General features: G+C 43.3%; 1 protein-coding gene across 3 annotated transcripts in view; it reads left to right on the forward strand.

The window, feature by feature from the left end:
- Positions 1-15,209, forward strand: part of SCLY (selenocysteine lyase) — a 44,833-nt gene that overhangs the window by 11,636 nt on the left and 17,988 nt on the right. For all 3 annotated transcript variants that reach the window (XM_083178169.1, XM_083178171.1, XM_083178170.1), the window contains exons 3-8: positions 2,186-2,298; positions 7,317-7,417; positions 8,881-9,046; positions 11,925-12,052; positions 13,373-13,537; positions 14,849-14,955. In XM_083178169.1, coding sequence (XP_083034295.1) covers positions 2,186-2,298; positions 7,317-7,417; positions 8,881-9,046; positions 11,925-12,052; positions 13,373-13,537; positions 14,849-14,955 — 780 coding nt within the window. The remainder of the gene's footprint in view (positions 1-2,185; positions 2,299-7,316; positions 7,418-8,880; positions 9,047-11,924; positions 12,053-13,372; positions 13,538-14,848; positions 14,956-15,209) is intronic.

Genomic DNA, 15,209 nt, shown 5'->3' on the forward strand with positions numbered 1-15,209 from the left:
AGATCCAAGGTAAGATCATGTCTGTAATCCTAATATGTCGGAACAATTATTGGACTTTTAACTTCCTCCTTACTGGTGCTTGCCTGGCTACCCTGGGGCCATAACACCTACACCTATGCAGCATTCCTGACTGAGTTGTGAGCATATGCTACTCGCCAAGTAACCATCACTCCATAGTGAGATCTGGCTCCAGATCTCCAATGCTTATTGGTGAAGCTGTTGCTTTAAAACCTGGTTATCACAAGGAACATCCCTTACTTACTATACTTCTTCTGTTCACAAGGTCCATGATACAACAATATAGGAGACCATCTGTACACCAATTTCTACATGCCACCACTCAGTGGTCCTCACTACCACCAGTTTGGCCAGTGCAAGATAAGGATTCCCTCAGGAAATGGGCCTAGGCATAAACACTGGCATCCATTCGGTGCCCTATAACTGTAGGTGGGTGGTGCGATCAGACATTGACTCCAGAACCCATGCTGAAACTGTTGGTAACTTTTCCCTTCGTGTCCAGAATATAGCAGGGAGCTATGGTTAGATGATGCTATGGAGTAAATTTACTACAGCTTCTGAACAGGTGATGTTGCCAATAGCAACCTGTCAAATTATGGCTATCAGTTATGTATTACCTCCTAGAAAATGATATACAGGTTTCTATTGGTTATTATGGGCAATGTCTCCTCTTCTCATTTAGTAAATTCAACCCATTTATGTACTAAATTCAACCCATTTATTTACTAAGATGGGCGTTCTATTGAACAACTTCCCCATACACAAGTTTAATTACCTATATTTGGATGCAGCAATTGTTGTTGAAAACCCAATCTAGAGTCTGTGACTCACCAAGGTTCTGGCTTAATTTATCCTATACTTGTCTATTAGGAACACCAATCATCTGCCTATGCAGTCCTGACTAATTCTCCACTAACTACCAGAGAGCTCTCAGGAACTTTACCCTCCAATACCCAATTGAGATGCATGTTAGTAAGCACTGAATCCCAGGTGGTCTGCTCCTGGCTAGCCAACCACTAGACTGATCCAGAGAGCTTGATTTGGCTTCGGTCTGTTTGCGCCTCATTTTTTACCACATAAACTTCTAGATACTTGCTCAACCATTCACTAAAGGTGCCCATACACGGTACAACTATTGTATACAATTTGGATTGCATAGGTTTTGCAATGCAATGAGATGAGATCTATTACAAATAGTATGTGCAGTACATACTTTTTGAGCTGTGCGATGAGATGTGTGACGGGAGCGCGCATCTCATTGCACCCAGCAATTGTACTGTGTTTGGGCACCTTAAGAGCTTGAAAGTTAATTGTAATTTCATAGTATTTTTTTTATAAAAGAAACTGTATATGAAACATATATTCTTATGCTAGGTACGCACCAGAATGCAGATCATGAGCAGATTGTAACACGATAGTACGATCGGCTCACGATCTGTTGGAGCACACAATCTGCTCACGATCTGCATATGATCCGATCACAACCTGTACCCAGCTGAATGGTCTTTTTTAGATCCTACCTGCTGTAGATAGGATCTGTAAAACGACCAAAACACCAGCAGGGACACGCATCGGATCAGATTTGGCCCAAAACATGCCCAGTTAACATACAATCGGTCGAGATTGTATCGAAATTGAGTGGATTTGGGGCCAAATCGTTCTGGTGTGTACCCTACATTACATTATACAGTTACAGTGTGTGTAATTGATTAAAACAGAATATTTGCAGTCTGTTTATTTTATATCCTATATTTCTAATACCATATTCTCACTGCCAAGCAAAGTACCGGGTAAAGCATGTTGATTCAGTAATTTGCCTTTCAACACTGTGTTTTTTTTTTTTTTTTTTTTAAGGTGTGAACAGGACAACCCGGGTCGAAATTCCCGGGTCTCCAACTCTGCTCTTTACCTGGGTTGACCTGGTAACACTGCAAAAGGACCTGTGTTGAAAGGCAAATTACCGGGTAGAACTGCTTCACCCAGTAATTACCTAGCAGTGCGAAAGGAGGACCGGTGCTGCAGTCCCCGGGATTTTAATGCCGGGGAAAGCTGTGTTCACACTGGCAGTGAGAACATGGTATTAATGTGTAGAATAGTGTTTTTTCTCTGGAAGAATATTCTATAGCTTTTACCATGACCAGAGTATGTTGTTCATTCCTTTGTACAGTAAGGTCTACTTAGACTACAATGCAACTACTCCTCCTTCAGCAGAAGTGGTTAATGCAGTATCAGAGGCCCTTCGAGAGGCTTGGGGAAATCCCAGCAGCAGCTACAGTGCCGGTGAGTGTGCTGGAGTTATATATACAACCATTACCATGTACCATCATAAGTGTCATACAGAAAAAAGCCTGCAAGAGAACATTGAATGGCTTGCTAACTTTTCACACAGTTTATCGCTCTTAGGGCCTGATTCAGAGTTGATCACTAATCATAGAAGTCACAAATCGAGCGATTACCGAATGACTGCTTACAATTTCAGTTCAATTGCGTCACACAGGAATGAAGCCAGAATTGATCATGAAAAAGAATAAATGAGACAAGAAATCCATTAATATAAATGAAGACTGTATTCTTGTGTTTCAGCACTCAGATACAGTAAGTACTGAGTCATACTCCTGTCAGGCTGATACATTGTTAATGTAGGCCATAGGCCTTGTGTTCTGGGCCTATCATATGAACATGTTTCATCATCTACAGTAACATCTGCGACATGTGTAGTTCACCAAGGAGCAGTCTTTAAAGTTTAAAACATAAGCTTGGTAAAGTAATTGAAGCATCTCTACAGGTGTATTACACATGTGCAGTATGTCCTGTAAATGGAAGGAATCAGCTAACAACTTCTAGCAGAATGCTTAGTGAAAAGGACACTGTAGTAGTCTGAGGAGCCTCAGAAGAAAGAAGATTTTGTTTGTTAAAATATACTGTAACAGATAAAATGTCCGCTCTACTAATCATGGTCTTGGAAAGCTGGATTTGCAAGATGTAAATTGTTAATCATAAAACAGAAAAGTTCAATTATGATTTTTTAGGATGTGGCAAAATCGGGACATACATTGGGTCGACCACTGAAGGTCGACAAAGACAAAATGTCGACATGCCTGATATCGGCATGGCCATAAGGTCAACACGTTCATTAGGTCGACATTGCAAAGGTTAAAAGGACGACTGTTTACTGTTTTTTTTTTTTTTTTTGACCCGACATGTGCCGACCAGTGGGATTTCATGCCCTGCCATCTACTTTGGTGTTGAGGGACAATAAAATAGTGTGCCTGTCGCATCGCGAGTGCAGCGAGCCGTGCGAAGGAATGCGGTGCACCGATATAGTTACTATGTCGACATCCGGAACAAAAAAAATGTGAAAAAACCCATATCAACATTTTGACTGTCAACCTTTCCAATGTCGACATAATGCATGTGTTGACCATATGACCCTGACCTTAGGCATGTCGACCTTTTGTTTGTTTCAACCTTCAGTGGTTGACCCAATGTATGTCGACCTTCATTTGGTTGGCCTAATGACCCATTACCCCCAACATCGGTAGGGAATACAGGCGCAGTTTGGAGGATTACGGTTTCTCAATCTGTGTTGTTATTACTGAAGATAAAAGTGATGACAATTATAATTCTTAATATAATAATAATAATACAAAGTCTATAGTTACAATTATTATTTTAATTACTCACTGCAACTGAGATTGTGAACACCTTACCGTCTCTCAAAGGATTTATGCCAAGAATGAACTTCTAGTGTATACTGTTACCTTGAATTCTCTGTACTTTTTATTATCCCTGGTCAATTACTATTTAACCGCTCGCTGCTTGCTACACAGGCATTTTGTGTATAACCATTGTCTATACACAGGGAGGGAATGTTATTTTATGTGCTCCACCAAATAATAGACTATCATCTATCGATTTACTATTAGCCAGTGCCATTTCCCAGGCTGTAGGCTGCACTGCGCATGTGTGACAGGTACCCTGTTTTCCTGACTGTTCTCATCCACTAAGCTTGTATATATAGTGATGGGAGATTCGCATCAAAATGCTCAATGGTGACCAGAGATAAGCTCTTGATAAATATATGCTTAGGATGGTAGATAGCCAATGTTAATTATGCGTCTTATCTTCACTGATGACATATTACAATGTGGTCCTCTGGATTTGCTTACCTTACGCTGTCAGATTTGCTCAGTGACATATCTTCTGCATTAACTTACATCATTCATATGGCATCCTCTGTGGTTCCCTGTGCATATCATTTCTTCTGGATCACCCTGTGAATTGCAATCTCTGCTTTGCTTCTGTTGCCTGTTTGACAATGTGAGTAGGCCCAGCACAGCATGGGTGCATTCATCTTGACTCTGATAATATAATCAGGCTTCAGCGGTGCCATATTTTGGAATAAGTGGTTACATTATCAGATGCATAGTTCACCTTCTTCCGACATACATACAGAAGCTAAAGTCAGCAAAACTTGCGGTCAGGTCCATGAAAAGCTGGACAAGCGCAAAACTGAAGCTCCAGGCCTGTTTCGACTGCACAGACTGGAGTGACTTTGAAACTTCTGCTACTGACAAAGTGACAGACGTAGTGACATCCTACACCAGCTTCTGCGAGGACATGTGTGTACCAACCAAAACAGCCCGCACCTTCAATAACAACAAGTCATGGTTCAGCAGTCCAATCAGAAAGCTCAGTCGGGCCAAGGACAAGGCCTACCGCAGTGGAGACAGGGCCCTGTACAAACAGGCCAGAAACTCCCTGACACAAGAAATCAGGCTGGCAAAAAAGCAATTCTCCAACAAGCTGACAAACAACCTCTGAGCCAACGATCCTGCGTCAGTGTGGAGAGTCATGTAAGCCATAACCAGCTACAAGACATCCCAAAGCCCAACTGCTATGCACCAGAAACTAGCTGAAGAGCTGAACAACTTCTATGGCAGATTCCAAAAAATTAAACCTCTTGCATCAGACCTTCCACTGACCAGGGCAAAGCTGCACCACCACCCCACTACCCTGGTCATCACTCCCAGGTCCTACAGGTGGACCAAGGAGAGGTGGAAGCTTTGTTCAAAAGGGTCAAACTCAGGACAGATGCAGGCCCGGACATAGTTTTGTCATCTACCCTAAAGACCTGTGCAGTGCAGCTTGCCCCCGTCTTCACCAGGATCTTCAACACCACTCTGGAATTGTGCAAGGTTCCCAAGAACTCAACTGCGAAAGACCTGAATGACTACATCAGTGGCTATGAAAGGGTTCAAAAAGGCTGGTGCTGAACCACCTGAGAGAAGCGACTAACACTCATCTTGACTTCCTGCAGTTTGCTTATAGAGTGAACAGAAGTGTGGAGTATGAAGTCAACCTAGGGCTGCACTATATCCTACAGCACCTAGACCGTCCAGACACCTATGAAAGTATCCTATTTGACGACTTCAGCTCAGCATTCAACACAATTGTTCCCTGTATCCTGCAGCTAAATCTTCTCTCCCTAGGAATCCCAGAATCAACATGCTCCTAGATCATTGATTTTCTGAGACCAAGGAAACAGGTGGTGAAAGACAGTGCTTTTACATCCAGCGTGCGCTTGATTAGCACTGGTGCCGCTGTTTATCCCTAAACACTAACGACTGCACCTCGGCTGAGCAATCAGAAAAATCTGAAAATTTGCAGACAACACAACCATCATCGACCTAATTAAGAACGAAGATGAGTCTGCGAACAGACGCGAAGTGGTGCAGCAGAAACAACCTCGACCTGAACCTCATCAAAACGGTCAAGATGGTGGTGGACTTCAGAAGGAAACCAAATGCTGTTCACTCACTAATAATAACCAAGTGGTGTCGAAATTGCTACGTACAAAAAGGCAACTCAGAATATTCAACATCCCGAAGGAGCTGCTGCTCATCTTCTACACTGCCATCATAGAGTCTGTCCCATGCTCCTCAATCAAAATCTGGTACGGAGGGGCGAACGAGATTGACCGACGAAGGCTGCAAAGGGTGGTGAGGACAGCAGAAAAGAACTATAGGAACTATACTTGGCCAGGCTCAAGAAATGCACAGGTAGCATTGCGGCGGACAAGTTGCACCCTGGCCAGAACCTGTTTGTAATGCTCCCATCCAGCAGACTCTTCAGATACACTTCTGCTAAGTCAACCAGAACCACAAAAAGCTTCTGAAATGTATGTAATATATGTCATGTGTTTCCTCTGTCCCTGTTTGGCACTGCATGGTTACCACAAAAAAATCCTAGAATATGCTATATACATGGCCAATAAAGCTGATTCTGATTCTTCTGCATCTATCCAGTTCCTGCATTGTTCCAGATGATCACTGCAGCCAATATGCAGCCAGGACTTTTGTTGGACAGCACCCACCCTATGGAATGCCCTCCCATGCACATTTAAGGGCCCCTTTCACTTGTAAGATTTTGTCAGATTTGACCCAATTCAGATGGATTGGGACAATTTTTCTGACAAAATCCGATGTGCCTGTCTGACAAAATCTGACGTTCCCATGCGCATTGGGTCTAACTAAGAGATTGATCCTCCTGCACATAGGATAAATCTCAAGTCAATCAGGTCAGTTGGACAAGTGTAAGGGGCCTTAAGACTCTCCTCTATCCGCCAAACTTTCAAGCGTTCCCTGAAAACTCACTTCTTCAACTAGCTTATCATATTCCAGAACCCCACATAACCTCCATTAGCAGTCATATCTAATTGCATCCCATCAGGACTGTCTTGTAATCTGGTGAGATTGCCATGCAATAGATTCATAGCCTTATGTATCCCTCCTATTATCCCTATAGATTGTAAGCTTGCGAGCAGGGCCCTCCTACCTCTATATCAGTTTGTTTTATCACTGTTGTTTCCAATTGTAAAGTGCAATGGAATATGCTGCGCTCTATAAAATACTATAAATAGATAGAAAATTAATAAATATGCTCCCATGACATTAGCTTTAGTCTATATAATTTAGTTCTGTCCCCTTCCTACATTCTGGGGCAGATGTATTAAGCCTTAAAAAGACATAAACGCAAGGGTGTTAAAGAGTAAAAAAAAAGTCCAGCCAATCAGCTCCTAACTCGCTAAGTTTGAAAAAGGGCAGTAAGGGGCTTATTGGCTGGACAGTTATCTCTCTTTATCACCCTTACTTTTATCTCTTTTTAAGACTTAATACATCTGCCCCATGTTCCTGTGCCCATATCATATCCAGATTCCTTACAGGACATTATTTGGTATTGAGATATAGATGTTACTTGACTGAGCCGTCTCTTTTTCTGTAACCATTAAACTTCAGGATTAAAGGCCAAAGAACTGATAGATGCAGCCCGGGTGCACATAGCCAGAATGGTGCGTGGAAGACCAGAGGATGTCCTCTTCACCTCTGGGGGAACAGAAGTGAGTTACTAACATGCGTGCTAGTGGCACACTATCACGTAGAACTCTCTTAAGGTTTTCATTAAACTGCATAAAGATAAGCACCTATATTTACTTATGGGTTACATACTGTGGGTCATTTAGGAACCGCAAGTTGTGAAACCTTGTCTTGTCACCTACATTCTTTTTATGGCAAATTGCATAGAGGTTTGACCCAAAAAGGAGGTGTCTGTCATAAGCAGAGGCCTACAGCTGAGAGTGGAGTTGGGCAAATCATTGGAATGAGTGAAGACATGAGATTTCATATTGTGGTAAGGGGTTATATCAAAGAATGGGTGTAGAGCGTGTATGTACAGAGCTTTCCCTGCATTAAGGGAGAGCATATCATTCTTTATTATCTGCAATAGCATATGCATTCTGCATCATGCCTGCAACATACTTTTTTAAGCAACCTTCAAGATACAGAAGCTTGTGTTTCTGAACACACTGCGACTTTCTCAATATGCCTGAATTGCCAGTAGCTAGTAAGGACATCACTAACTGATCTGCCCATAGGAATTATAGATCCTTTATTCTTATAGCGCAGCACTACACACAGGAGGACTGATTCTGGTTCACTTGCAAAAGCAAATTCTCTCTAATGGATATAACCATGTGCACTGCAGATGTAACATGTGCAGAGAGAGTTACATTTATTTTTGTGTAGAGTAAATATTGGCTACTTTATTGTGACACTGCAATATAGATATCAGTTTAAAGTACAACCCCCACCCAAATCTAATGCCCGGTACACATCAGGACGATAGTGCTCGCGAGCGGGTCGTCACAGGAACGTACGACCCGCTCACGAGCTGACGGCACCGCCGACCCGCCGCGAAAATGTCCCTGATGTGATCGCGATCCGATCGCGACCCCCACCCACTGCAATGGTCGTTTCTGAGATCCTACCTGCAGCAGGTAGGATCTCAAAAAAGACAGACCGACCTGCGGGGCCACGCATCGGGTCGGGATCGCATCAAAAGGGCAGCGAATTGGTCCAAAACACGGCCAATTTGCATAGAACCGGTCGAGATTGTATCTAAATTGGCTCGTTTTGGGCCATATCGTCCTGGTGTGTACCTCACTTTACTCTCTCTGCACGTGTTACATCTGCCCCACCTGCAGTGCCCATGGTTTTGTCCATCTGCAAAAATTGCAGCCTTGCTAACAGGTATGAATTAGGCCCACAGACACTGTATAATGTGATGATAGACTATGGAATGTTGAAGTTGAACGTACAGTAACTCGCACTTTTGGCCCCCTAGCAAGGCTGTGCAAGCCCCAGTTACTTATAGTAATGGTGTGCACATCTACTGTATGTCTATTTAGAGAAGGCCGCCGGTCCAGATACACCTTCTATGTGAATACGCAATCTTATTTAATGTGGGGTATGCTTTACTCACTAGTATTTTGCGTCATAATTACATTAAACCTTCTTGTTTTAGGCCAACAATATGATACTGTTTTCAGCTGTGGAAAACTTCTGCACGAGAGGCAAAGAAAGTCAGAACAACAGTGTGGACAGGGCATTGCCACACATCATTACCTCAAATGTGGAGCATGACTCTATAGCACTGCCGCTTCTCCACCTGCAGAGGGCGCAGAGAGCCGGTGAGTGATTGCTTACATTTCTACTTGTGTATACTGCAACTTGTAGTACGGCAGGTTGACAATATAAGTAAAGCTGTAAACTTAGCGCAAAAAAAACAGGTTTAGGGTCCAACCTGCTGCTGTTTTCAAAGGGATACTCAACCCTTATGGGAAAAAGAAGAAACAAATTGCAGACTAAACAGCGCTTTTGGACCAAACCATGAGACAATTCATTCCTTTTTTAACAAATGTAAACCTTAATTTACATACCGGCCAGTGGATTTATTTTTTCATGTAAATAAATGTTTCAATTTGTTTAAAAAGGAGTGAATTGTCTCGTGGTTTGGTCCAAAAGCGCTGTTTAGTCTGCAATATAAGCGATGCCCACATTGAGAAAAAAACTTTTTTTTACCCTTTCATGAATTAATACTGCCATCCACATAATCATTTGAATATAATATTTAACATTATTATAATATTTATGAAGGCATCTAAAGGCCCATACACACTGGGCGATTTTGAGCTAAAAGCCACTCAAAACACCATATTTGCGTGGCTTTCAGCTCAAAGCCGCCCAGTATGTATGGCCCGGGAAAGCCAGCAGATGAGCGGCTTTACGGACAGCTTTGCGCTATGCAAAGCCGTCCTCCCCCCGCCGATGGCAGGGGGGAAAGTCGTTCAGTGTGTATGCATGACTGCGGTCATCGCTGTCCATACAATTGCCCAGTGTGTATGGACCTTTAGTGTCCTCAAAGCCCCCTAATACTCTGTTCTCATGCATATTTGGATGACATAAGGCCCACACACACTGGGTGACTTTGAGCTGAAAGTCGCTCAAAACAGCAAGTTTGTGCGCCTTTCAGCTCAAAGCCGCTCAGTGTGTGTGGCCCGGCGATGAGCGGTGAGCGCTGCTGCGCGCTCCCGCATCATTGCCGGAAAGCCGCTCATCTGCTGGTAATACCAGCAGATGAGCGGCTTTGAGGACAGCTATGCAAAGCCATCCTCTCCCCACTGACGGCGCCGGGCAGGGAGAAAGCCACTCACTGTGTATGCACTGTGATCATCTCTGTCCATACACGCTAGGCATAGTCGTCCAGTGTGTATGGACCTTAAGAATTGTAAATAGATAATTCATGCAAGACAGCCATCATATTAAACTAGTTTCCAGCCTGTCAAAATGACAAACCAATGGGGGGAGATCATTTGGTTTGCTAATGGACAAAACCATGTGCACTGCAGGTGGGGCAAATGTAACGTACAGACACAGAGTTTAATTTTTACACTGCAGTATAGATATTAATTTAAAGTACACCCTCCACCCAAATGTAACTCTCTCGCCACAAACCAGCCTGAATCAGGCCCAACATAATGTCAACACTGACTTGCATTGCTCCATCTAATCACTGCTGGCTTGCACAACACTTGAATTCCCCCTGTAGAGGTGAGAAGCAGAGTTGGTCTTTTATTAGAATAGCTATTAGGGTAACAGTAATTGGACATTTACTGGATGGATTGGGTGGCAAATGGAATCTATAGCTATAATGTAGTCTAGAATTCCATTGTTCTCTCTGATACCGCTTTCAGACATAAGACCTGGCAAGTACCAAGTATTTATTATTATATTATGGTTTATTTATATGGCGCCACAACGGTTCCGGGTTGCCTGACAATACATAGATGAAGAAAATAGGACAAGTACTTGGTTACAAGACAGTTGCAGCAGCGGACACTGGTACAATTAACAGTAGCAAAGATATATTCTTAGAAAAGCACATGAGGAGAGAGGGCCCTGCTCGTTATAGCTTACATTCTTAAGGGAAGGGCAGACAAACTGGGGTGACACAGCAGGAATAGAAGTGTGCATAAACATAGGGTTAGGATGAGAAGTGGTTAGATTTAACGAAGAAGTGGGTCTTGAGAGCCCATTTAAAGTTTTGTAGGGAGGTGGCAAGTCTAATAGGGAGGGGTAGAGAATTCCAGAGATACGGTACACCAAACCAAAGTCCTGGAGGGGGGAATGGGAGGAAGCAACCAGTTTGTAGGAGAGGAGACGTGCATTGTGGAGCGGAGATAGCGGATGGGAGTGAAAAGAGAGACAAGGTCAGATATGTAGATGGAAGAGGAATGTGTGATGGCTTTGTAAAAGTGAGTGTAAGGAGCTTGAATTGTATTCTGAATGGAAAGGGGAGCCAGTGTAGGGCTTGTAAGAGAGTGGAGGTGGACATAGTACATTTGGAGAGGAAGATAAGCTGGGCTGCAGCATTGAGGATAGATTGGAGTGGAGAGAGGTGTTTTACAGGGAGGCCATAAAGTAGTAGATTTAGAGTGCCGGGACATTTACCGGGACAGCAGGGAGCCCGCTGCATTTTAGAAGTAAGCCTCGCTGTTTTGGCAGCTGCACACGCCATTTCCACATCGCTGCAAAACCCTAGCGAAGGGGAAACGGCGTGTGCAGAGGATCAGATGAATACTGACCGTGTAAGCTGTGACAGCGAGCAGTCAGCACTACTCTGCGTCACAGCTCTCAAAAAACATTTTATATACCCCATTAATTATGACCAGCTACCCAGACATTATTGACATATTTTTAGAAAGTTTAATATGTTGTGTGTGTGGTGCATTTAAATGTCTACAAATGAACAATAAATATAATGTGAGTCACATAGAATGAACCATCTAATGATCTGGAACATCTTATGCCCAGCAAAGCTAGCTGGTTATGTTCATGTCAGTTTTAAAGTGCCAGGAATGTTCCTTTAATCACCCACACTTGGCATATATATAGAAAACCATATATTATTGGTCCATTGGCTAGTCAGATTGGAATAGGATTATTAGGTTTGTACACATCCCTATCATCCGTACTTATGGTGACATGTTTGTGTTTTATTACTCCTAGAGGTGACGTTTGTGCCAGTCTCTACTATGACAGGGAGGGTGGAGGTCGATGATGTTGTTGCAGCGCTGCGTCCGAACACGTGTCTCATATCCATCATGTTGGCAAATAATGAAACTGGAGTCATTATGGTGAGTATTTGTAGGTCTTGGAGTATAAGCCAGGGAACCCTGGGCAGAAAATAAATTGGTACCCAACCATGCAGCTTCATTCAAATTCCAGTTAAAGTTGAAGCTTCTATTGCCGTGGCTTATTGTTTTGCCAATCTGCACTTAATGCACTTTTGACACTAATTTGTTACCATCAAACGAGCATTATTTTCTAGCCTTTCCATCAGTGGCAGATACAATGAGCAATGCACCTCTCCTGTACGAAGCATCCTGTAGAACCAACGGATAAATGTGAACAGCTTTTGTTGCCTTGGCTTTTAAGATTTTGACGTTTTTGTGCATTGGATATGGAAGAGCATCTGACACGTTGGGCTGCTTCAGTTTTATTCATATGTCTAATAGTTTGCTGCAGGGGAACGCCCAGCATTTTATGGGAACACAGGCGTGGTGCTCCCTGCTTTTGGCAAGCAGTTTACATCACATGACGTCAGCGCCCGCCCCCTTTTCACCGATCTCCGATGGAAGTAAAAGTCAGTTCATACTGACTTTTATTACCAAAGGGGCGAGAAATCATTTGATGGTTGGTGACCATCGAATAATTTCTGCCCCCTTCGGCCGCATGTGAGGGGATGTTTTCTCAGACACATCCCCTCGCATGCTAGTGAGAGGATGCGCACAGTGGGGGAGGGGGGGGGCACGGGAGTTTGAAGCCGTATCAGTACCAAGTAGGCTTACTGCACTGCTGATTCACGGAAACACCCTACAGGACCAAATGGGTGTCCCAAGCTGGGAATGGTGCAATGCACGGAGGCTGTACTTCCATCACACCCTACATAAACGTCCGAAAGGAAGGCCAGGCTTTCCAGAAACATGACTGACGAGGCAGACTCTTGACCCCTTAAAGAAGTCTGACATAGATCTCGAATCAGCCTGGCCTGTAAAAAGGAAAGGAGACATGGCAAGAAACCTATTGTAAGTCTTCTGTGCCTGGTGGTACATGGTCGCCATGGCTGTCTACTGGAGGAGGCAAGTGGGCTTGGGGCAGGGGGAGTTTCAGCTCCAATGGTTTAACTAGTTGGTGCCTACTCCTCAGACTTTCCTCGAAACCCACAGCGGTAGATGTATTAAGCCTGATGAATTGGTGATAAAGCCAATCAGCTGTGTTTGAAAAATGACAGTTAGGAGGTGATTGGCTGGTGCGTTATCACCGCTTTTTCACTTCACATATGGTATCAGAGGAAAGTACATTAGCTTCTGGTATTTGGTCTTTATTTCATTTTACTCACTCATGAATTATGTGACCTTTAATTAATGTTTGTTAATACTGACTCTTCCCTGCAGCCGGTGAGGGAATTATCAGAACGCCTGGCACCCATTTCTCAAGAACGCACCTCGCAGGGGCTGCCCCCTGTCCTTTTACACACAGATGCAGCACAAGCATTGGGAAAGATCAATGTTGATGTTCAAGAGCTCAGAGTCAATTATCTGACCATTGTAGGACACAAGGTATTTGTATTAGCTTTAGGGTAGTTTTGTGATGTATGGACAAGATTTACTATAATACTTTAAATTTTTTACATTATATTTGGAAGTTAACACACGTAAATTAAAATAATGTTACAAATCAAAATTAAGATTCAATTACTGGAAAAGAAGCAAACATCAATAAAGTCTACAAAGTGGCTTGGCTATTGATGAGAATACTATGTCATATGTAATATGGTACAGCGCTGTGCTGATGTACTAATAGCATGTGGCAGGGTTATTTTCCTCTCTCTTCCTCCACCTTTTCATCTTTGTCCTCCGTCTCCTTCCATCACCCTTTCTCTCTATTGCTTCCATTTCCTCCCTGGATTTCTACCCTCCCATTACTTCCGTCTCATTAGCTTAGTGTTTTTAGAAGAATTTTGGGGCAGGTGTATGAAGCCTGGCAAAGAGATAAAGTGGAAGGAGATAACGCATGAGCCAATGAGCTGTGTTTGAAATAGGACACTTGGGAGTTGATTGGCTGGTGCGTTATCTCAATCCACTTTATCTCTTTGCCAGGCTTCATACATCTGCCCCATTAGATGCAAATCTTCATTGTAGCAGCAGATACTGTGTAAGTGTTCTTCCATTGGTTAGATAGTAGTTATTCCCACCACAGTAGTGTCCAGCATTACCAGTCTTGTAGCCAGTGGTATCAATCTGTATCTACGGCATGTTCCGGTGCAGATATAAGATGGCTGCAGCCTTGGCGATGGACTTCCTGAGTCCGTGTTATTATGCATTGTATATTCAGCTGGCTTCCTCTAATTATTTTCTAGATAAGGAGATTCATTTCTACAGCATGTCTTTCCTTTGTGCTAGTTACGGTTTTCTTTGGGCGTTGTTCATGCTTTCCAATATATGCATTGGGTCCTTGTATGGCTCGCCCCTTACAGTGTAACCTTCGTAGTGCGCCCACCATGGCTGCCTCATCTGGTGCACTTGTGAATGGGATGAAAAATACATGGACCCGAGTATACATTGAAATCATCCATTTTGGGTAATTTCTTTTAGGGGTAATCTTTTCAACCCTGGGTAATCCTACGCAGAGCGCCTAAAATGGCTGCCACACCTGGTACTCAGGGTGGAGTACACAACCCATGGAAGTTATTATCCAAAATGCTGCACCACTCCTGCATTATGTTACTGTACCACCAACATCCTCTGTATTATGTGCATTGTTTTTTAATGTCTGTAAGCGCCTTAAGTCCTGTTGGAGAAAGTGCGCTATATAAATTAAACTTACTTACTAATATACTGTACACTGGTTTACTGTTATATTTTGTTTAGTTTTATGGGCCTCGTATTGGTGCGCTTTATGTTCGTGGAATAGGGCACCAAACCCCACTACTGCCAATGTTATATGGAGGAGGACAGGAACAGAACTACCGACCAGGGTAAGCTATTTTCTAAACAGGAATTAAATATCATTTAGAGGTCGTGCTGTGCAGCCACGCACCTGCCCGCCGCCTTCACCACGCCCCTTCGCTTAAGGACTGCTTCACAAAAGTTCCCGGTGCAGAGTGGTATCCGGAGGCCATCCTACACCCTACTTACACTCTACATAGTCGGGGTTAGTAAAACTGTGACCAAATGTGAAACACTTATGTTATATCCAAAATGCTACACCAATCCTGCATTATACTTAAGG

Source organism: Crinia signifera, chromosome 3 (assembly GCF_055691185.1).
Source record: "Crinia signifera chromosome 3, ASM5569118v1, whole genome shotgun sequence".
Lineage (NCBI taxonomy): Eukaryota > Metazoa > Chordata > Amphibia > Anura > Myobatrachidae > Crinia > Crinia signifera.